Source organism: Rhinatrema bivittatum, chromosome 7 (assembly GCF_901001135.1).
Source record: "Rhinatrema bivittatum chromosome 7, aRhiBiv1.1, whole genome shotgun sequence".
Lineage (NCBI taxonomy): Eukaryota > Metazoa > Chordata > Amphibia > Gymnophiona > Rhinatrematidae > Rhinatrema > Rhinatrema bivittatum.
In genome coordinates, this window is record NC_042621.1 from 308029991 (window position 1) to 308054385 (window position 24395).

At 49.4% G+C, this 24395-nt stretch overlaps 1 protein-coding gene across 1 annotated transcript in view; it reads left to right on the forward strand.

Moving 5' to 3' along the window:
* LOC115096245 overlaps positions 1-24395 on the forward strand; it is a 111773-nt gene that overhangs the window by 78974 nt on the left and 8404 nt on the right. Inside the window, exons 5-6 of the mRNA XM_029610754.1 lie at positions 11875-14462; positions 20657-20788. Of these exons, the coding sequence (XP_029466614.1) occupies positions 11875-14462; positions 20657-20788 (2720 nt within the window). The remainder of the gene's footprint in view (positions 1-11874; positions 14463-20656; positions 20789-24395) is intronic.

Genomic DNA, 24395 nt, shown 5'->3' on the forward strand with positions numbered 1-24395 from the left:
ACTTTTAGAAAATAAGAAATTGCCATACTGGGTCAGACCAAGGGTCCATCAAGCCCAGCATCCTGGGCTTGATGGACCAGGCCACAAGAACCTGGCAATTACCCAAACACTAAGAAGATCCCATGCTACTGATGCAATTAATAGCAGTGGCTATTCCCTAAGTCAACTTGATTAATAGGAGTTAATGGACTTCTCCTCCAAGAACTTATCCAATCCTTTTTTAAACACAGTTACACTAACTGCACTAACCACATCCTCTGGCAACAAATTCCAGAGTTTAAATGTGCGTTGAGTAAAAAAGAATTTTCTACGATTAGTTTTAAATGTGCCCCATGCTAACTTCATGGAGTGCCCCCTAGTCCTTCTTTTATCTGAAAGAGTAACATAGAAACATAGACATGACGGCAGAAGAAGACCAAACGGCCCATCCAGTCTGCCCAACAAGCTTTCACAGTTATTTTTCTCATACTTATCTGTTATTCTGACTGCTGAGGTCAGGGCCCTTATTGGTAACTTTTTGGTTCTATTTCCCTTCCACCCCCGCCATTGATGTAGAGAGCAGTGCTGGAGCTGCATCTAAGTGAAGTATCAAGCTTAATTGGTTAGGGGTAGTAACTGCCACAATAAGCAAGCTACTCCTGTGCAATTAAGTCCTTGTTGGTTGTTGTCTGAATACAAATCCTTTTTCTTCATTCCCCCTGCTGTTGAAGCAGTGAGCTGCGCTGTATATGTATTCAAAGTGAAGTATCAGGCTTAATTGGTTCAGGATAGTAACTGCCGCAACAAGCAAGCTACTCCCATGCTTATTTGTTTACCCAGCCTGTGGAATTAAGTCCTTGTTGGTGGTTGTCTGAATATAAATCCTTTTTTTCATCCACCCCTGCCATTGAAGCAGTGAGCTGCACTGTATATGTATTCAAAGTGAAGTATCAGGCTTAATTGGTTCAGGATAGTAACTGCCGCAACAAGCAAGCTACTCCCCCGCTTATTTGTGAATGCAAATCCTTTTTTCCACATTTCCTCTTGCCGTTGAAGCATAGAGCAATGTTGGAGTCGCATTAACCGTGTGTATGTTTATTGAATAAGAGTATTATCTCCAGGTAGTAGCCGTCATTCCCGCAAGCAAGCCACCCCCATGCCTCTTCTCTTCATTCACATCCTCTAGACTTTATGGATCCACAGTGTTTATCCCACGCCCCTTTGAAATCCTTCACAGTTTTGGTCTTCACCACTTCCTCCGGAAGGGCGTTCCAGGCATCCACCACCCTCTCCATGAAGAAATACTTCCTGACATTGGTTCTGAGTCTTCCTTCCTGGAGCTTCAAATCGTGACCCCTGGTTCTGCTGATTTTTTTCCAACGGAAAAGGTTTGTTGTTGACTTTGGATCGTTAAAACCTTTCAAGTATCTGAAAGTCTGTATCATATCACCCCTGCTCCTCCTTTATTCCAGGGTAATAACTGATTCACATTTACCCATTCTAGACCTCTCAAAACACCTCTATCATATCTCCCCTGAGTCATCTCTTCTCCAAGCTGAACAGTCCTAACCTCTTCAGCCTTTCCTCATAGGGGAGCTGTTCCATCCCCTTTATCATTTTGGTCGTCCTTCTCTGTACCTTCTCCAGTGCAGCTATCTATCTATCTATCTATTTATTTATTTATTTAAGGATTTTCTATACCGATATTTGTTGTTGGACATCGTATCGGTTTACAGTCAACATGGAATCAGCAACTTAGTTTACATTGTAACCCATTTAACAGCTTTTACATAGTAACTATAATAACAGTATAACGTTTTTAACAAAAAAACAGCTAAGCAGAATATATTTGCTTCATGCAGCGAAGCTATATCTTTTTTGAGATGCGGTGACCAGAATTGTACACAGTATTCAAGGTGTGGTCTCACCATGGAGCGATACAGAGGCATTATGACATTTTCTGTTTTATTCACCATTCCCTTCCTAATAATTCCCAACATTCTGTTTGCTTTTTTGACTGCCGCAGCACACTGCACCGACGATTTCAATGTGTTATCCACTATGACACCTAGATCTCTTTCCTGGGTGGTAGCTCCTAATATGGAACCTAACATCGTGTAACTACAGCAACGGTTATTTTTCCCTATATGCAACACCTTGCACTTGTCCACATTAAATTTCATTTGCTATTTGGATGCCCAATCTTGCAAGGTCCTCCTGCAATGTATTACAATCCGCTTGTGATTTAACTACTCTGAATAATTTTGTATCATCCACAAATCTGATCACCTCACTCATCATATTCCTTTCCAGATCATTTATAAATATATTGAAAAGCACCGGTCCAAGTAGAGATCCCTGAGGCACTGCACTGTTTACCCTTTTCCACTGAGAAAATTGACCATTTAATCCTACTCTCTGTTTCCTGTCTTTTAATCAGTTTGTAATCCATGAAAGGACATCGCCTCCTATCCCATGATTTTTAGTTTCCTTAGATGCCTCTCATGAGGGACTTTGTCAAATACCTTCTGAAAATCCAAATACACCATATCTACCGGTTCACCTTTATCTACATGTTTAATTAACCCCTTCAAAAAAATGAAGCAGATTTGTGAGGCAAGACTTGGATAAATCCATGTTGACTGTGTTCCATTAAACTATGTCTTTCTATATGCTCTGTGATTTTGATCTTGAGAATAGTTTCCACTATTTTTCCCAGCACTGAAGTCAGGTTCATTGGTCTATAGTTTCCCGGATCACCCCTGGAGTCCTTTTTAATTATTAGGGTTACATTGGCCACCCTCCATCCATTGTACCTGAAGACTTATTTTAATGATAGATTATAAATTTTAACTAATAGATCAGAAATTTCATTTTTTAGTTCCTTCAGAACCCTAGGATGTATACCATCCGGTCCAGGTGATTTGCTACTCTTTAGTTTGTCACTCTGGCCTACTACATTTTCCAGGTTCACAGTGATTTGCTTCAGTTCAATTGATTCATCACTCTTGAAAACCATCTCTGGAACTGGTATCTCCCGAACAACCTCATTAGTAAACACGGAAGCAAAGAATTCATTTAGTCTTTCTGCAATGGCCTTATGTTCTCTAAGAGCCCCTTTAATCCCTCAATCATCTAACCATCCAACCGACTCTCTCGCAGGTTTCTTGCTTTGGATATATTTTTAAAAGTTTTTATTATGCGGAATAACAACTCCGTTACAGACAGGAGCTGGACTCCTCCACCTTGTGCTCATTTACACTTCAGGACCTTGTGTTTGCTTGAGTTTCCAGGGCTGGATCTCTGTAATGGAAGGTCAAAACCAGTGATGGGCAGATCCGGTTCCCCACACTGATCAGCCGAGAGGCCTCGTGGGAGCATGGACGTTCCTCATGCTGAGCACACTTTCGTCCCAGAGACACTGATTCCTCCTCTTGCTCTGGGCGCCCTGACTCTGCCCGTTGCCACCATGTGTGGACGGTGCTTTTGGCTTTTCAAGGAAGGACTGGGGCTGACGGTACGTCAGCCCCAGCCTTTAGAAGCACCAGTTGAGCGCAGGGGCCTGCAGAGTCCATGGTGAAATTAAGAGCAGCCCCTGATACAGGAGAGGTGCATCACCTGCGGGGAGGGGCAGGATGTATTCAGCAGGGAGTACTCTAGTTGCATGGCACATTCAGGTTTGGTGCTAGCCACGCTCCTGTCTTTTATGAGCAGCCCCTGATACAGGAGAGGCGCATCACCTGCGGGGAGGGGCAGGATGTATTCAGCAGGGAGTACTCTAGTTGCATGGCATGTTCAGGTTTGGTGCTAGCCACGCTCCTGCTTGGTATTCCTGTCTTTTATATTTTCTGGCTATGCAGCTCCCACCTAATATTCTCCTACCTGACGATGTATTTATGCATTGCACAAATTAATATTCAGAGTGGTAGAAGGGAAGAATTACAAAGTGCAGGGGAGAAATAACAAGTCCCAGGTTCTGGAGCTGGTCCATATTGTCCCAGATCAGATGACATTTCTGGCCTGGTGGCAGGATACATGTTTTGCTGCTCTAGATGCTGTTTCTCCTCTTCCTCCACAGGCTCAATCTCATACACACACTCTCATACACAAACAAACACACGGTATCAATCACCCAGACATACACACACACACTCTCATACACAAACACACACACGGTATCAATCACACACATACACACACACTCTTGACACCTGCTTTTAATCACACACACACATGCTCTCAATCACTCTCACACACATTTTAGCTTCATATGCTTTCAGTCTCTCTCTCTCTCACACACACACTCTCTCATACACAAACACACACATGGTATCAATCCCACACACATACACACACACTCTCATACACAAACACACACACACTCTCTCGACACCTGCTTTTAATCACACACACACATGCTCTCAATCACTCTCACACACATTTTAGCTTCATATGCTTTCAGTCTCTCTCTCTCACACACACACACTCTCTCATACACAAACACACACATGGTATCAATCCCACACACATACACACACACTCTCATACACAAACACACACACACTCTCTCGACACCTGCTTTTAATCACACACACACATGCTCTCAATCACTCTCACACACATTTTAGCTTCATATGCTTTCAGTCTCTCTCTCTCACACACACACACACACTCTCATACACGGTATCAATCACACATACACACACTCTCGACACCTGCTTTTAATCACACACACACATGCTCTCAATCACTCTCACACACATTTTAGCTTCATATGCTTTCAGTCTCTCTCTCTCACACACACACACACTCTCTCATACACAAACACACACGTATCAATCACACACATACATACACACTGTTGACACCTGCTTTTAATCACACACACACATGCTCTCAATCACTCTCACACACATTTTAGCTTCATATGCTTTCAGTCTCTCTCTCTCACACACACACACTCTCTCTTATACTCAAACACACACACGGTATCAATCACACACACACTCTCTCGACACCTGCTTTTAATCACACACACACACACACACATGCTTTCAATCTCTCTCTCACACACACACATGCTCTCAATCACTCTGACACACATTTTAGCTTCATATGCTTTCAGTCTCTCTCTCTCTCTCACACACACACACACACACTCACTCACTCTCTCATACACAAACAAACACTCTCTCGACACCTGCTTTTAATCACACACACACATGCTTTCAATCTCTCTCTCTCTCACACACACACACACACACACACACACACTCACTCACTCTCCCCCCTCCTGAAGTGCATGCGATAGCAGAAGCCTTTTCTTTCTTTAGCCTCTGTGGCCCATGGGACTCTTGTCCTTTTTTTTTCAGGCGTGGGGTCTGCTGATTCCCTGCCTCCTGTTCCTGCCTGTCTGCAGCCTGCTATTTCTACTGCTCCTGATCACAGTGAGCGGCAGCTGCTGCTGCTTCTTTTCCTGTTCCTCCTGACCGCATGCAGCCCTGCTGCTCCTCCTCTCGGCTCCTCTGACCGTCAGTGGACCTGCTGGTAGGCCTCCTCTTCCTCACCGAGAGAGCACCTCCTCCTTCCGGGGCCCCCTTCCTCTCCTGGGCCCCGTCAGAAGACGCTGCCCTTACGCTCTCGGCAGCCGCTTACTTCTCATCAGTCTCTGCCCCGATAACAAACTCCTTTCCCCTTTGGCACGTGGGGGGATGCCCACGTCACTTCCTCCTTCTCCCATTGGGTGGCACAGGCCGCCGAGTGCAGCCTTGTCCTCTCCGGCCCACGGCAGCTGCTGCCACGGCCTCTGCCTACGTGGTTCACAGGCGCCACCCTCAAACCTCTCGCTGCCTGGGGTTTGCCAGGCCCTGCTTTAAAAGCAATTTAATTAGAGCTGTGAGGGTGCGGCCTGCACATTCCTGAGCTCGTTTGGTATCCTCCCATGGCCTTTTTGTAAATAATTGGTCTGACTCCCTTGGTAATAATCTCACATTCAGTTACACCTCTTCATCCTGCCCTCTCCCCTTCCCCCTGTATTTTCCCTCTCCCTCTCTCTCCTCCTCTTATTGCTTGGGCAGCTTTCTCTCCCGGGGCCTTCGCTCCCTCCCTCGGCCCTTCTCTGCTTCTGTGAATGCTGATCTCTTCGCTTTAACCACTTCTGCTTCCTCCGTTTCTCTTCCACGGAGATTTCTTTCTTTCTTTCTCACCGCTCTCTCTCTCTCTTATTTCTGAGCAGGGTTTCTCCATTCTCTCTCCTGCGCTACGGTTCCCAGCGGGGCCCCTCCGCACTCTCTCTCATCCTGTTGGAGTCAGGTCAGCCCTCCTGAAGGCCAGGACCCTCGTCTTAGCCCGCTTCAGCTCATTCTGTGCCTAACGGTGAACACACAACGCAATGATCACAGGCCCCTCAGTATTCTCCTATGGTGAGGTCGGTGGCGCCGTCTCCACGCGTCAGCACCAGGTCCAGCGTAGCCTCCTCTCGAGTGGGCTCTTACACCCGGCTGCCCGAGGAACTCCCCTTGCAAGGCACCCAGGGCTCCTCCAGTCCTAGCTGACGTCGCAGCTGGTAGCCTCCAGTTCACGTTCAGCAAGTCCTTCCCTTTTGCACACGGCCCTGGTGATGCCCCTCCTCCTGTCTGAATCCCACCTCCCTCCCCTCCGCCGGAGGTCTGTATAATGCCCCCGTAGAATAGAGACTTTCTCTCACACATTCAGCTTCTCCCTGCTCTCTCTGTACTGCCTCTCGCTTTTCTTCCTCTTCTTATGTAACCCCTGGGCTAACAAACCCCCAATAGGGGCCCAGGAATCAAATCTCAAACAAGGTCTCCTATAATAAAGTTTTCTCCCGGTGTTAATTTTTCTCTGAATGTCCAGGATTCCCTGAGCAGGAGGGAACATAACTTCTAGGCCACGCGCGTTCCTTTACTTCTCGCTCTGCTATCAATCTTACAAAAGGTAAACAGCAGTGATGAGCATGCTGGAAGCCGGGATTTTACTTTTACTGATGAGTAAGGCAATTGTTATAGCTGAGGATGATTCGCACTCCTTGTTTATGCTCTGTCTTGCTAGTAAGTTTGTGATCTCTCATTTCTATTAAATGTATGTTGATGGTCAAGCTAATGCCAGTGAAAATCTTTTACTTTTTCTCCCTTCCACTAGTTAGGTCAGTTTGCAACCTCTCTGCCAGTGAATGGTGGGTGTAGAAGAATCGAAATATCAAAGCAAAGGTATTGCCAGGCATTCTTTTCAAACCGGAGAAAGATGCCAGCACACATATTCGAACTTTTTCAGAATCACTGTGTATCTTTAGTGAGAGTTGTAGAAAAACTACAGCACATAAACAAGATAGGTCCCCCTGAAACTACCCGTGTTTTGTCCTGAGACTGCATCGGGAAGGACAACACAACCTAAAAAGCAACAAGGAAAAAAAATCACAGTTACAAAGCAGAAGAGATCCAGGCTATAAACAACTGGAGGATAGGATCAAACATAAACATATATAAAATACACACCAAAAGGCGCTTCAAAGCCAGTTGAGAATGAGCTTTCTCAAAGCATGCTACTAGATGCTTACAGATATAAAGAAAATAAAAGAAACTGTGCCAAAAATAATCGTGTGATATAGAGAGCCAGTCACTACACTGGAAGGAATATATCAAAGTCAATGGAACAATATCACATGACTGAAATTAGCCAATCAAAACTCACATCACAGAGAAGCAACACAGAAAGGGGGAACACTGCTAAGTCTTAAATGAAATCACATCGTGTCAAAGGGCCGGTCATAGCCCATTATCTATGGATTTAAATCTGTCAAACAATCAAGAAGAAAGGTTGAATGAAGTGAATACAAGAAAGCTTAAAAAAAACCCCACTGACCACACAATCTCCTGGTTAAGGCCATTGTGGGAACAAGCGATGATCCCCTGACACAAGCCTGGACTGACTCCAGCCTTTCTTAAATCACTTTATCTTTATTTGCCACTTTAACACATGCACCTTAGTAGACTGCCTTTACCTTCAGAGCGGTGTACTCCGGTTACTCACAGTTAATACCACTTCCCTCAGGACTCATACAGCTTCGTTACAGCTCAGTGTTTGGACAGCAATATTCTACAGGAGCAGCCTTCCTCCTGGAGACCCAGGCCTGGTCTGACTAACTCACCTGGGTCCCAGCTCTTATTCCTCCCCTGCTGGGCCCCGCCCACAGAGCTCTCTCTTTCAAAAGGGGAATTAAGGTGGACCATGCACCTAGCATGGTCCTGCACTGGTTTAAGGGAGAACATAGGGGCACTGCCTCACAGCCATATAGTGCCATTGATTTTAATGTGTAAATCCAATGGACCAGCTGATCAGCGAAATTGCCACCCCGTGTGTGACGTTCCACTACTTCGATTGCGAAAAACCTGAGTTCCAAGATATCATGATCGAACTTTAGCCAGTGTAAAATGAGTGACGAATGCAACTACAATGCTCAGATATTCTGATTTTCAGCATGTCTTGCTCATGTAAAGCAGAGGACAGGGGCATGATATGACATATACTGCCCCTGCAGTGCAACAATCTGATGTCCCGGATAAAGTATAAGATCTACCACTGTTTTGTTTTTCTGCTATGATTTTTGACATGATTCTACAGCTCTCACTAAAGATAAAAACTGATTTTGAAAAAGTTATAATATATGCAGTTGCATCTTTCTCCTTTGAGGACATACTCTGGCTTTGATATTTTGATATGGGTTATGTGTTGCCATTTTATCTCCACTCTCCTATATGTGTTGGGTGTAGACGACTGCCAGTTGAGCTGTGTCTCATGATAATAGACCCATTTCTCCTACCTGTCCTGCAGTTCTTCCCTCTTCTCTTTCTATGGTGATTGAAGTGATTGGCACATGTTTTGCTCCGCTTCATATTAATCTCCTTGAGAAGGCAGTATACCACGTGAAGGGTACCACGGACCTCTTCCTCCCCATCCATGACTCCTCTCTGGAGGACTTTCAGCTGGAGGTTTGTGGCTTGTAATTGGAGAGGCTGCTTTTAGAAGAATTGTGGTCAAAGGGCTTGCAGTTAGAAGGACTGTGGTTGCAACTGGGGGGGGGGGGGGTTAGCCACAATTAGAGGATTTGTGGCCTCCATTTGGAGGGGCTGTGACCTGCAGTTTGAATGTTGCCATGTTTCGATGGTTTATTTATTTATTTATTTATTTATTTAGGAGTTTTTATATACTGAAGTATAGCTAGCTGCCTTTACTCCGGTTTACATATACAACAACTTCGTACAATTAACAGTAGCTTATCCATTAACTATTTTGTACTTTTGACATCAACATTTATATACAGTGTACAGATACAACAATATCTTACGATTAACAGTAGTTTATCCAATAACTATTTAATATCTGACATCAACTTTTATAAACAGAATAAATCAGTGCTTGAGCTATGGAAATGAGGTGGATGAGCCTGTGAAATGATCAATTAGTCTTTCAGAAGGTTTATGAACTGTGATTTCAGGGTTTTCTGTTGCAGTTTCTGCTGCTGTGGTTATGATTGGATCATGTGTGGCCTGTGGTAGGAGGGTTTTAGTTGTGGTCATTGGTGCTCCAGTTGGATGGATTTTGGCCTGCGGTTGGTATTATGGCTGAGGTCCTGGCTAGGGCTGGTGAACCCCCATAGGGGCAGTCCAGAACTTCAGGACAGGTGCAGGCAGGGCTGGAGGATCTTTGACCTATACCATTCACCCTCCCTGTAGGTTTGGCCGGCAGGATTTAGACTGTGACTGAATTAGAGGTACAGGATGGAACTTGGAGTCTGAGGCAAGGCAGGACTGGAGTCTGAAACAGAGTGCGGGTCAGACTGGAACACAGTTCGGGTTAGACTGGAACACTGTAACTGAGGGCGGGTCAGACTGCAACACTGGAACAAAATGAAACAGACAAAACAGGACAGGACAAGACAAGGACAGGATTAAACAGAATAGAACAAGGAACACAACGCTTAAAGGCAACAGGCTAGAAAGCAGGCCTGAGAAGGCCACAAGACAGGGCTAGGGCAGAAGGCCTGAAAGGCCACAGAGCAAGGCAGGAACAGAATGCCGGAGAAGGCCACAGGGCAAGGCCAGAGCAGAAGGCCTGAGAAGGCCACAAGGCAAAGAAAAGCAAGGCTGGAAGGCCCAGAAGCAGAGAGTAGTCCAAGGCAGGACAGGACCAAGCAAAGAGCTGAGGAAACTCAATGACAAGGTGCTGAACTTAGTCAGAGGCAGGGTTAAGTAGACTGAGTCCTGCTGGGTCATGAAAACACAGAAGTTATGACTGGAGCGAGAATAGGAGTAGCTCCATGGGAACCTCTAGTGGTTGGGAGGCTGCATAACAGGCAGGATCGCAACAGTTGGAGGGGGTTTGGTTGAAGAGTTGCAGCTGCAATTGGTAGTGCTGTGGTTCCAGTAGGATGGCCTTTGGCCTATGGTTTGAGTGTTTGCAGCTACAATTGACGGTGCTTTGGTTGGAAGGGTTCTGGCATGTGATTAGCCAGTTGCAGCTGCAATTGCATGGTTTGTGGCCTACAATTGAAGGGAGTGCAGTTGTGAGGGTGTTTCTGCTGTAGAGGGTTACTTCCTTACAGTTGGAGGGTTGTAGCATGCAGGGGCTATGGTTGGAGTGCTTATGACTTCAGCTGGAAGAGCTGTAGCTGAAGTTGGAGGGGCTGTGGTTGGCGGAGTTGTGTTTTTGATTGGTGGTTCTATAATTTTATGGTTTGTGGTCTATTGTTGGAGGGTTGTAGCTGTAGTTTATGTTGCTGGGATTGGAAGATTGTGGCTGTGGTTGGTGATGCTGTGGTTGGATGATTTGTGGCTTGTTGTTTAATGATTGTGGATGCAGAGGTGACACTTTGGTTACTGTTGGATGGTTTGTGATCTGTGGTTTGAGGCTTTTCTGTTGTGGTGGTTGGAGTGTTGCAGCTACAGTTGGTGGTGCTGTGGTTGGATGATTTGTGGCTTGTTGTTTAATGATTGTGGATGCGGTGTTGAGGCTTTGGTTACTGTTGGATGGTTTGTGATCTGTGGTTTGAGGCTTTTCTGCTGTGGTGGTTGGAGTGTTACAGCTGCAGTTGGCGGTGCTATGGTTGAATGGATTGTGGCCTGTGTTGGAAGGGCTACAGCTCAAGTTGGTAAGGCTATGGTTATAGTTGAATGGTTTATGGCCTGTAGTTGGAGGATTGTGGCGTTTGTTTGTGATCCTGGAGTTGGTTTATGGCCTGTGTTTTAAGGGTTGCAGCTGTATAGGTTGTAGACTGTTTATTTTTTTTTTTAAGGGCTTTATTTATTTATTTATTTAACATTTTCTTATGGCACTTCATAAAACAAGCTGTTTCAAGTGGTAGACAGCAAAAGAACAGTAAGGCTTGGTTGGAAGTTTTCAGCTGTAATGGGTGGTGGTGTGGTTGGATGGCTTGTGACCTGTAGTTGAATGATTGCAGCTGTGGTTGGATGGGTTATGACTGTGGTTGGAGAGTTGTGGCTGTGGCTAGTGGTGCTGCAGTTGGATTGGTAGTGGCCTGTGGTTGGAAGGGCTTAGATTCTGTATTCATTCACCACCACAGGAATATAAGCCTCCAAGATCCCTGAATATGTCTGTCATCATCTGGCCCTGATTATGTTTCTCTAAAATACTTTCCCAAGAAGTCTATAATCTGTTTTATTAATGTTATTACTGTTTTATATTTATTTTATGTGATGATGATTGTATTTCTTTTTTGGCTATTGCACTCTGCTTTGAACCTATGGTGAAAGTGGGCTATAAACTGAAAAAGTGATGAGATTATGCAATTTTCTTTGACTTCACTACAATATCTTTTGTGTTATCCTAACTTTTTTTTTTTATTACTTATGTTGGATTTAGGAGTCTTCATCACCCAAGATCTTAAAAGCAGAGTGTGGAAAACCTTCTGAACACAGCCAGACCATAAAGAAAAAGAAACAGTGGAAGAAAGGCACAGATAAAAGTATTAACCGGGACACTTCAAATACAAGCCTTACCTTTCCTATTGATGAGGTCCCATCCTCAGTAACCCAAGGAAATAGCCAGGACCCCCTCAGCCTGAGCCTTGGGCCCCCCGTTAGTGAGTTCTCTTCCCAAGTAACCACAGAAGAGAATCAGGACAACCTCATCCCGAGGCTTGTGCTTCCCATCCATGACAGCTCCACCTCAGTAACTTCAGGAGTAAACCAGAGCACTCCCAGATTGAGCCATGGACTCCCCATCAATGAAATCTCCTCCTCTGTAACCCCAGAAGAGAATCAGGATACCCCCAATCTGACTCTCAAGTTCCCCATTGATGAGATCTCAGCCTCAGTAACCTCAGGAATAAGCCAAGACACCCCCAGTTTGAGCTTTGGACTCCCCATCAATGAAATCTCCGCCTCTGTAATTCCAGGAGAGAATCAGGATGCCTCCAGACTGACTTTTGGGCTCCCTATTGATGAAATCTCAGTAATCCCAAATGATATCCATGAAAACCCCAGCCTGAACCTTGAACTTCCCATAGATGAGATTTCAGTAATCCCAGATGATACCCAGGATACCCCCAGCCTGGGCCTTGGGTTCCCCATTAATGAGATCTCCCCTGTAAACCTAGGTGAGAACCAGGACACCCCCAGCCTGATTCTTGAACTCCCCATAGATGAGATTTCAGTAATCCCAGATGATACCCAGGATACCCCCAGTCTGAGCCTTGAGCTCCCCATCAATGAGATCTCTTCCCCAGTAACCCCAGGAGATAACCAGGATGCTTCCAGCCTGACTCTTGGGCTCCCCATCAAGGAGATCTCAGTAATCTCAGATAATACCCAGGAAATCCCCAGCCTGGGCCTTGGGTTCCCCATTAATGAGATCTCCCCTGTAACCCTAGGTGAGAACCAGGACACCCCCAGCCTGAACCTTGAACTTCCCATAGATGAGATTTCAGTAATCCCAGATGATACCCAGGATACCCCCAGTCTGAGCCTTGAGCTCCCCATCAATGAGATCTCTTCCCCAGTAACCCCAGGAGATAACCAGGATGCTTCCAGCCTGACTCTTGGGCTCCCCATCAAGGAGATCTCAGTAATCTCAGATAATACCCAGGAAATCCCCAGCCTGGGCCTTGGGTTCCCCATCAATGAGATCTCCCCTGTAACCCTAGGTGAGAACCAGGACACCCCCAGCCTGATTCTTGAACTCCCCATAGATGAGATTTCAGTAATCCCAGATGATACCCAGGATAACTCCAGTCTGAGCCTTGGGCTCCCCATCAATGAGATCTCTTCCCCAGTAACCACAGAAGAGAATCAGAACAACCATACCCTAACTCTTGGGCTCCCTATTTCCTTCTCAGATGATATCTTGGATACCCCCAGCCTGAGCCTTGGGCTCCCCATCAATGGCATCTCCCTAGAAACCTCAGAAGTTAACCAACCCAACCTCATCCCGAGGCTTGTGCTTCCCATCAATGAGATCTCCACCACAGTAACTTCAGGAGTAAGCCAGGGCACTTCCAGATTGAGCCATGGACTCCCCATCAATGAGATCTCCTTCCCTGTAACCCCAGAAGAGAATCAGGATATCCCCAGTCTAGCTCTAAATTTCCCCATTGATAAGATCTCAGTAATCCCAGATAATACCCAGGAAATCCCCAGCCTGAGCCTTGGGCTACCCATCAATGAGATCTCCCCTGTAACCCTAGGAGAGAACCAGGACACCCCTAGCCTGATTCTTGAGCCCCCCATAGATGAGATTTCAGTAATCTCAGATAACACCCAGGATACCCACAATCTCCCCATCAATGAGATCTCTTCCCCATTGACCCCAGGAGATAACCAAGACACTTCCAGCCTGACTCGTGGGCTCTCCATCGAGGAGATCTCTGCCTCAGTAACGTCAGTTGTAAACCAAGGCACCTCAAGCCTTGGGCTCCCTATCAAGGAGATATCCACCATAGTAAACCCAGGAAATAACAAGGACATCCCCAGCTTGAGTTCTAATATCCCTACTAAGGACATTTCTGCCTCAGTAGCCTCAGGAATAAGTCAAGACATCTCCAGTCTGAGCTTTGGACATCCCATTGAGGAGATTGCTCCAGGAGATAACCAGTACACTCCCAGTCTGAGCCTTGGGTTCTCCATCAAAGATATCTCTGCCTCAGCAGTCCTAGGCGATAGCCAGGACACCTCCAGCCTGAGCCTCAGTCTACCCAGCAAAGAGATATCCACCCCAGCAAACCCAGAAAATAACCAGGACACCCATAATTTGAGCTCTGGACTTTCCATACATGAGATCTTTACTTCAGTAACCTTGGAAGTAAGCAAGGACAACACCAGCCTAAGCCGCAGACTCCCCATCAATGAACTGTCTTCCCCGGTATCACCAGGCGGTAACCAGGACACCCCCAGCCTGAAGATTACTGTCCCCTGGGATGAAAAATGCTCCTTAGAAGTTGCAAGAGCAAGAAGGTAGGAAGAAATACACCTTCTCTGTCATTATAACACGGTCAGGCATGTCAAGTCTTTTGCATGAAGAATAATGACACTCACATTCTGTCATACCTCCCTGCCTGTCTCTGTACTCCTCCTTATGTATTGCTGTGCCTCCCTCTCTCTCTGTCCCCGTTTCTCTCTCCTTACCTGTCTCTGTACCCTCTCTATGTCACGCCCTGTACCTCTCTCCTTACTGTCTCTGTGCCCTCTCTATGTCCCTCCCTGTATCTCTCTCCTTACCTGTCTCTGTGCCCTCTCTATGTCCCTCCCTGTACCTCTCTCCTTACTGTCTCTGTGCCCTCTCTATGTCCCTCCCTGTATCTCTCTCCTTACCTGTCTCTGTGCCCTCTGTTGCACAGGAGGTGGACCCTTGAGCTGAGGTGGGGTTGATGCTACCCACAGGGCAAGCACTACGGGTCCCCACCGTCGGTAGGCGGAGCTGGCTGACTGACGGAAGCTGGCTGGAGCTTCACCAAAACCAGCCCTCGTTCCCCGCAGGTTGAGCCCTTGGGTACCGGGGCCGGCTGGAGTTAGGTGGGCCTCCATCTGAGGTCTTCTGATGGACAAAGAGGGGGTCAGCCAGGGACCAGCAGTAGCAAGAGTAGAAGGTCAGATATGGATTAGGCGGAGTCCCAGAGACCCGGGTGCCAAATGGAACGAGAAGCAGACAGGGGGCGCCCGAGTAAGAACAGGCCGAAGCCTGAGAGGCCAAGTCCAGATGAGTATAGCAGAGGCGTTAAACAGGCTGGAATCAGGGCAGGCGGAAGGCAAGGCAGTGGTCAAGTCCGGGAGACAATCAGTAGTGTAGTCAGACAAGGCAGAGGTCGGGTCCAGGAGATGATCAGTAGCGTGGTCAGGCAAAGCAGAGGTCGGGTCAAGGAGATGATCAGTAGCATGGTCAGGCAAAGCAGAGGTCGGGTCCAGGAGATGATCAATAGTGTGGTCAGGCAAGGCAGAGGTCAGTCCAGGAGATGATCAGTAGTGTGATCAGGCAAGGCAGAGGTCGATCCAGGAGATGATCAGTAGCATGGTCAGGCAAAGCAGAGGTCGGTCCAGGAGATGATCAGTAGCGTGGTCAGGCAAGGCAGAGGTCGGTCCAGGAGATGATCAGTAGTGTGGTCAGGCAAGGCAGAGGTCGGGTCCAGGAGATGATCAGTAGTGTGGTCAGGCAAGGCAGAGGTCGGGTCCAGGAGATGATAAGTAGTGTGGTCAGGCAAGGGAGAGGTCGGGTCCAGGAGATGATCAGTAGTGTGGTCAGGCAAGGCAGAGGTCGGGTCCAGGAGATGATCAGTAGTGTGGTCAGGCAAAGCAGAGGTCGGGTCCAGGAGATGATCAGTAGTGTGGTCAGGCAAGGCAGAGGTCGGGTCCAGGAGATGATCAGTAGTGTGGTCAGGCAAGGCAGAGGTCGGGTCCAGGAGATGATAAGTAGTGTGGTCAGGCAAGGGAGAGGTCGGGTCCAGGAGATGATCAGTAGTGTGGTCAGGCAAGGCAGAGGTCGGGTCCAGGAGATGATCAGTAGTGTGGTCAGGCAAGGCAGAGGTCGGGTCCAGGAGATGATAAGTAGTGTGGTCAGGCAAGGGAGAGGTCGGGTCCAGGAGATGATCAGTAGTGTGGTCAGGCAAGGCAGAGGTCGGGTCCAGGAGATGATCAGTAGTGTGGTCAGGCAAAGCAGAGGTCGGGTCCAGGAGATGATCAGTAGCGTGGTCAGGCAAAGCAGAGGTCGGGTCCAGGAGATGATCAGTAGCGTGGTCAGGCAAGGCAGAGGTCGGGTCCAGGAGATGATCAGTAGTGTGGTCAGGCAAGGCAGAGGTCGGGTCCAGGAGATGATCAGTAGTGTGGTCAGGCAAGGCAGAGGTCGGGTCCAGGAGATGATCAGTAGTGTGATCAGGCAAAGCAGAGGTCGGTCCAGGAGATGATCAGTAGCGTGGTCAGGCAAGGCAGAGGTCGATCCAGGAGATGATCAGTAGCGTGGTCAGGCAAGGCAGAGGTCGGTCCAGGAGATGATCAGTAGCATGGTCAGGCAAGGCAGAGGTCGGGTCCAGGAGATGATCAGTAGTGTGGTCAGGCAAGGCAGAGGTCGGGTCCAGGAGATGATAAGTAGTGTGGTCAGGCAAGGGAGAGGTCGGGTCCAGGAGATGATCAGTAGTGTGGTCAGGCAAGGCAGAGGTTGGGTCCAGGAGATGATCAGTAGCGTAGTCAGGCAAGGCAGAGGTCGGGTCCAGGAGATGATCAGTAGTGTGGTCAGGCAAAGCAGAGGTCGGGTCCAGGAGATGATCAGTAGCGTGGTCAGGCAAGGCAGAAGTTGGGTCCAGGAGATGATCAGTAGTGTGGTCAGGCAAGGGAGAGGTCGGGTCCAGGAGATGATCAGTAGTGTGGTCAGGCAAGGGAGAGGTCGGGTCCAGGAGATGATCAGTAGTGTGGTCAGGCAAGGCAGAGGTTGGGTCCAGGAGATGATCTCAGTAGTGTGGTCAGGCAAGGCAGAGGTCGGGTCCAGGAGATGATCAGTAGCGTGGTCAGGCAAGGCAGAGGTCGGGTCCAGGAGATGATCAGTAGTGTGGTCAGGCAAGGCAGAGGTTGGGTCCAGGAGATGATCAGTAGTGTGGTCAGGCAAGGCAGAGGTTGGGTCCAGGAGATGATCAGTAGTGTGGTCAGGCAAGGGAGAGGTCGGGTCCAGGAGATGATCTCAGTAGTGTGGTCAGGCAAGGCAGAGGTCGGGTCCAGGAGTCAATCCGAAGAACAAGTAGAGGAACGTAGGAATACAGGAACAAGGGAGAGTAACGGAACTAGGATCAGGAACACGTACGAGACAGGAACCAGGAACACGAGGAGTCACCAGAGGAAGCAACGAAGTACAGGACCAGCATGGAGACCTGTTGCAAAGGCAACTAACTGAGGCTGGGCCTGGCCTTAAACACCGGGTGCCAGTGGCGTCATCATCCCGGGCCACGGGTTAGCTTCCCGTCGCGGCCCCTTTAAAAGAAGAGGAGATGCGCGTGCGCCTAGGGAGGGGCGCGGTGCAGGATGGCAGCGTCTCCCTGCGGAGCACGCACGTGCGTCGCGGAGTCAGGAGCACCGGGGGGGGGGGGGGGGGGGGTGTCTCGAGGTCATAGGCAGCGGCCCAAGGCCACGAGGGAAGTGGAGCCAGATGGTGGAGCAGGCAGAAGAGGGTAAGAGGGCCTGGCTGCGGCCGGCACACCCTACACCCTCTCTTTGTCCCTCCCTGTACCCTCTCCTTACCCGTCTCTTTCTGTCTGCCCTCGTGCCCCTTCTCGCTATCTCCTTTTCCCACCTCTCTCTTTCCCTCCCATCTTCCTTCCTGTCTGCACCAGTGATGTGCATTGGTTTTCTTACTTGGCATTTTTTTATGTAGAAAAGCTCAAAATAATGGAATAAAACAAAATAAAAAGCCACAAAAAACAACAAAAGAAAAAAAATGGAAAAGCAGAAGGCGATGAATGGCGCCGTTCACCTCTGGCTGACCTGCAGCTCGTCACTGCTGTGCCATTACAGGCCTGCGGCCTCCTCCTTCCTCCCCTTACTGTCCTGCCATCGAGGTCCATCTCACGCGCGCTTCACTTCTGTGATTCCTCATTTCCAGCAGGGCCAGATTTAAATCCTGGGAGCCCACAAGCAATGGGGGGATACAGGGAGGGTTTCCACCCCTGCTCATATCCTCCCTCACCTCCGAATCCCCGCGGCACCGTCTCCCCCTCCTGCGCGAGCCTCCTGTTACCATGGAAACCCTGCCGGGGGCGGGGAGCTGGCGATGACGCGCCTGGGCCTAAATCCAGGCCTGCTCTGAGGCCTGCTGCAGAGGGAACGTGCGCTCTCACATCCCTTTTCAGCCTCGTCTGAGGGGCCCCTCATCCTTCAGCTTTTCATTCACTAGAAAAATGCTTTCCTTCTGGTGCTTTATCAAAACCCTGCTGGATAGTTGAATTTTATTTTATTTTTTAAATCTTTTTATTAGCAGGTTAAATCAATACCCCGACAACATTACGCGGTGAGAGCAATGCACAGCGGGCCTTCAGCGTCATACAACAGTTCCACATCGTGCCACGTCTTTTAGAGAAGATTTCCTACCCCTCCCAACCCTCTCACTATCCCCCCAAACCCCCACGTCCATTACTCACATCTCACTCGTACCCTCCTCTCCCTATCCTGAGCCAGAACGTGGCAAGGCCTTTGCTGCCCACCCTGGAGAGGAGCCAATGTCCCCATCTTCCGGCAGCAAACAGAAAAATGCTCCCTTAGGAAACAGAAAGCCCACATCCTGTCACTCTGTTTGCATTCACGGCAGCGTCTTCTCTCGCCACAGTGCACTGAAAGCGTGAAATGCACTTATGTGCTTCTAATAAGGCCAACGACAGAGGGGGGGGCGAAGAAACCAATAGCGACAGCAAGTCCCCCCCAAGACCTCGCCCCCAAAAAGGAAGGTTCACCCTAACATCCATTAATGCTCCACTTTTTATCTCACAAAAGCAGGAAGAGAATCATTGCTCCTTGCTCAGTTTTACATTTGTGAGCGATGTTGGTTTTCGCGGGTTCCATTTTAGTTTTCCAGACATCTGTACAGCAGTGATGCAGAATTTTATCCGGCACCTCCCTGAGGCCCTGCATCCTCTGAACAGAGCGCTTACGTTACCAGAATTTAGAGGAGACCCCCGGTTCTCTTTGCCAGTACCCGGCTGGGCTCACCAAGCCTCTCCAGTACGAAGACCACTGGGAAACTGAATTTTTCTCCCCGTGCCATCAGCTATTTCCCTCTCCTCCGAAATCTGACCCGAAGATAGCGCCAACGAGAAAAAGTAGTGGCGAAACTGCAAATAAGCAAAAAAAATTTCCTATTAGGGATACCAAATACCTGATGCAACAACCCGATTTATCCTCCAAAGCCCTGGCGAGTCTGAGAGAGTCACCTGTGCAGCCAATCCTTCAACACCTTGTGGCAAAAACAGAGACACCTGAGGAGACAGCAGCACAGGCGTAGATCGTAGGCCTTAAAAATATTACCCCAGACCTCATGTGGGAGTGCGACGGAAGAAAGATGGAGGAAAATGGAGCAACCACAGGAGCCAGAAGACTGAAAACATCATATTTATATTCTTCCAGAATTAATTCTCCTATGAACCGTGAAGACATTACAGAGCCTAGAATTAGGAGCATCTCTTCCCTCTTCCCAGGTCTGCTCGCTCCAGTCCTGGGGATTTACAATTCTAATTTGACTGCCCAGGATGGGTCAAGAGTTCAAACATAGGATCTTGTCCAAATACTAAACATTCAGAGGGGCGACTGTGTTCGTCTCTAGTAGCAATGCCAACAAAGATGCATTAGACTGTAGCTTCAGGCCCGGATTTATGCACAGGCAATGTCTACAGCACCAGGCGTTGAAGGTGCCAAATAATCCCTGCACCGCAGAGGACCCTCCTCCCATTCACCAAAGGCCAGCCCCCCAGTCTCCAATATCTACAGGGTCTCTCCCCTCTCCTGCTCTCAGGTTCTGCTTATAGGCGCCAGAATATTAAATCTGGCCCTGCGTGGCCTAACCCAGTGGTATTCCCTTCCAGAAAGCGAGGGGTTCAGGATATCCCGAAGGAAGAAGCACGAGAGAGATTCGCATGCACACTTATCAGTTGTATGCAGATCTATCTCATGCATATTCGTGCCCTGAAATCCTGACCCCGTTTGTTGGCTGTGCAGGACTGGAAGGGAATACCACTGGCCTAACCGATTCATAAGCGGCTCAGGAAGTGATCCAGGACTCCCTGGAGCGAGCGCTGCTTCCAGCCACGCGTTAGCTTGCGAAACCGTGCAAACCTGTTTTCTGTGTGGCAGCGCTGCTGCAGGGTGTTTTTACTAAACACGTTCTTATAGACTTGTACCCTGTGCAATGTTAAATAAAAAATAATTCTGTACTGCTCCTGGGGCTCGAGCTTCTGCGCTGATATCGACCTGTTAAGCGATTCTAATTTATTGTAATCCGCTTTGAGTCCGGCCCGGTTACCAAGTGTTTGGAAATAAATAAATGATGTGGACGGCTGAGGGACAGGCACGGCTCTCCCTTCACACACACACACACACACACTGCCACTTCTCCTGCAGGGACTTAGTGAGACAACGTACGAAAAGCTGAATCACCCCCCTGACTGTTTCCTCTCTTTCTCCTTTAGTTCTGGCTTTAAGGATTTGAGGGAGAAGGACCAGGTTCATTCCAACCAGTCCATAGGATCGGATCCAGCTCTGCTTTTTGCTAGTCCAGGAGGCAGTGAATCTGGGAGGCATGAGACAGCAGGCCCAGGCAGGTGAGTGCTCAGGATGGGATTCCTGCGGGGTCTGAGGACAGCATGTCCTTATTATGTGGTGCAGTGAGGCTGGGAGGTGAGGGACAGCAGGCACAGGCAGGTGAGTGTCCAGGATGGGATTCCTATGGAGTGTGAGGGCAGCATGTCCTTATTATGTGGTGCAGTGATTCTGGGAGGTGAGGGACAGCAGGCACAGGCAGGTGAGTGCTCGGGATGGGATTCCTGTGGAGTGTGAGGGCAGCATGTTCTTATTATGTGGTGCAGTGAGGCTGGGAGGTGAGGGATAGCAGGCACAGACAAGTGAGTGCTCGGGATGGGATTCCTGTGGAGTGTGAGGGCAGCATGTCCTTATTATGTGGTGCAGTGAGGCTGGGAGGTGAGGGATAGCAGGCACAGTCAGGCGAGTGTCCAGGAAGTGATTCCTGTGGAGTGTGAGGGCAGCATGTCCTTATTATGTGGTGAGGTGAGGGACAGCAGGCACAGACAAGTGAGTGCTCGGGATGGGATTCCTGTGGAGTGTGAGGGCAGCATGTCCTTATTATGTGGTGCAGTGATTCTGGGAGGTGAGGGACAGCAGTCACAGGCAGGTGAGTACCCGGGATGGGATTCCTGTGGAGTGTGAGGGCAGCATGTCCTTATTATGTGGTGCAGTGAGGCTGGGAGGTGAGGGACAGCAGGCACAGGCAGGTGAGTGCCCGGGATGGGATTCCTGTGGAGTGTGAGGGCAGCATGTCCTTATTACGTGATGCAGTGAGACTGGGAGGTGAGGGACAGCAGGCACAGGCAGGTGAGTGCCCGGGATGGGATTCCTGTGGAGTGTGAGGGCAGCATGTCCTTATTACGTGATGCAGTGAGACTGGGAGGTGAGGGACAGCAGGCACAGGCAGGTGAGTGCCTGGGATTGGATTCCTGTGGAGTGTCAGGGCAGCATGTCCTTATTACGTGATGCAGTGAGACTGGGAGGTGAGGGACAGCAGGCACAGGCAGGTGAGTGTCCAGGATGGGATTCCTATGGAGTGTGAGGGCAGCATGTCCTTATTATGTGGTGCAGTGAGGCTGGGAGGTGAGGGACAGCAGGCACAGGCAGGTGAGTGCCCGGGATGGGATTCCTGTGGAGTGTGAGGGCAGCTTGTCCTTATTATGTGGTGCAGTGAGGCTGGGAGGTGAGGGACAGCAGGCACAGGCAGGTGAGTGCCCGGGATGGGATTCCTGTGGAGTGTGAGGGCAGCATGTCCTTATTATGTGGTGCAGGGAGGGTGGGAGGTGAGGGACAGCAGGCACAGGCAGGCGAGTGTCCAGGATGGGATTCCTGTGGAGTGTGAGGGCAGCATGTCCTTATTATGTGGTGCAGTGAGGCTGGGAGGTGAGGGACAGCAGGCACAGGCAGGTGAGTGCCCGGGATGGGATTCCTGTGGAGTGTGAGGGCAGCATGTCCTTATTATGTGGTGCAGTGAGGCTGGGAGGTGAGGGACAGCAGGCACAGGCAGGTGAGTGCCCGGGATGGGATTCCTGTGGAGTGTGAGGGCAGCTTGTCCTTATTATGTGGTGCAGTGAGGCTGGGAGGTGAGGGACAGCAGGCACAGGCAGGTGAATGTCCAGGATGGGATTCCTGTGGAGTGTGAGGGCAGCATGTCCTTATTATGTGGTGCAGTGAGGCTGGGAGGTGAGGGACAGCAGGCACAGGCAGGTGAGTGCCCGGGATGGGATTCCTGTGGAGTGTGAGGGCAGCTTGTCCTTATTATGTGGTGCAGTGAGGCTGGGAGGTGAGGGACAGCAGGCACAGGCAGGTGAATGTCCAGGATGGGATTCCTGTGGAGTGTGAGGGCAGCATGTCCTTATTATGTGGTGCAGGGAGGCTGGGAGGTGAGGGACAGCAGGCACAGGCAGGTGAGTGCCCGGGATGGGATTCCTGTGGAGTGTGAGGGCAGCTTGTCCTTATTATGTGGTGCAGTGATTCTGGGAGGTGAGGGACAGCAGGCACAGGCAGGTGAATGTCCAGGATGGGATTCCTGTGGAGTGTGAGGGCAGCTTGTCCTTATTATGTGGTGCAGTGAGCCTGGGAGGTGAGGGACAGCAGGCACAGGCAGGTGAATGTCCAGGATGGGATTCCTGTGGAGTGTGAGGGCAGCTTGTCCTTATTATGTGGTGCAGTGAGGCTGGGAGGTGAGGGACAGCAGGCACAGGCAGGTGAATGTCCAGGATGGGATTCCTGTGGAGTGTGAGGGCAGCTTGTCCTTATTATGTGGTGCATGGACAGCAAACTTTAACAAATGCGAGTGTTTGAAATGTACTTGGCATGTGGGATTTGCGCTCTGCACGTTCGCGTGAAGAATAATAAAATGATTTGTGAGCGAGGGACGCCTGGTAAAGTGCTGCTGCTTCTGCCAGGACAGGCATCGCCTGGGCCTCAGTGTGTGGCTGCCGGCTGTTGAGTTCATAAGTCGCCCCTGGCTTTGCCTGTGGGGTTGTGTGCGTCCCTTCACTTCCCGTGGCGCGAGGATGTTAGCGCTCAGAAAATGCGCTGTGCAGCTCCGACGCCGAGGCTCGCCAGTGCGGGGAGGGGCGGGAAAGCCCTGAAGCTTGTGTGACCCTGACGGGGTGCATGTAACTCCCGTTCCTGAGGCTGCTGTGCTGCTCTGCTCCCGTCCTGTCCTAGGTGCAGGGTGCAACGTGGGAGCCACATGGCTGCAGCACGAGGAGTTAACTTTTATTCTGTCCAAACCGTGGCCCCAGGGCCCCATCTCTCTTTCCCAGGATCCACAGGACTGGTTTACGTGCCGCTCGCTGTGGAAGGGAAGTTCTTTGGGGCCAGGTAACTTCTGCAACAGACAGAAAGTTGCATCTGTGTCCTCCCCACAGAGAAGCACTTTTTAAACTTTGAACCCGTCTGGTGCGCCGTTCCAGTTGCTCTCTGCATAAAGCATGACTTATGCTCAGTTTGGGCTCAGCTCCTATGCAAAAGGCTGACAGCCACGGGCTCGGAAACCGGACGCCGGCAAAATTGAGCGTCCGGTTTTTGACCCGACAGTCCCGGGCCAACTTCAAATTTATTTATTTTTTTTACTTTTGGGGCCTCCGCCTTAATATCGCCATGATATTAAGGCGGAGGGTGCACAGAAAAGCAGTTTTTACTACTTTTCTGTGCATTTCCCCGGTGCCGGCAGAAATTAGCGCCTACCTTTGGGTCGGCGCTAATTTCTGAAAGTAAAATATGCGGCTTGGCTGCACATTTTGTTTTCTGAATTGCACGGGAATGACTAATAGCGCCCGCAACATGCATTTGCATGTTGCGGGCGCTATTAGGTTCGGGGGGCTTGGACGCGCATTTTCGGCCCCTTACTGAATAAGGGGTAACGCTAGTGCGTCGAAAACGCGCGTCCAATAGAGGGTTAACTGTATCGGCCCGTATGTGATGAAAGTCTGGCTCTTTGTTATTTTAGAGATGTAGGCTGCCCTCCCTCAGTGCACAGCACAGGGACCTTTAGGCGTTCCCAGGAGCCTGTTAGGCTGGGGAGAAAGATAATGCACAGAGGTTGAGCGACTGAACCTTTGGCGGCAGCTGTTAGATTGTACTGTAGTGCGCATCCACCCACATTCATTTATGTGC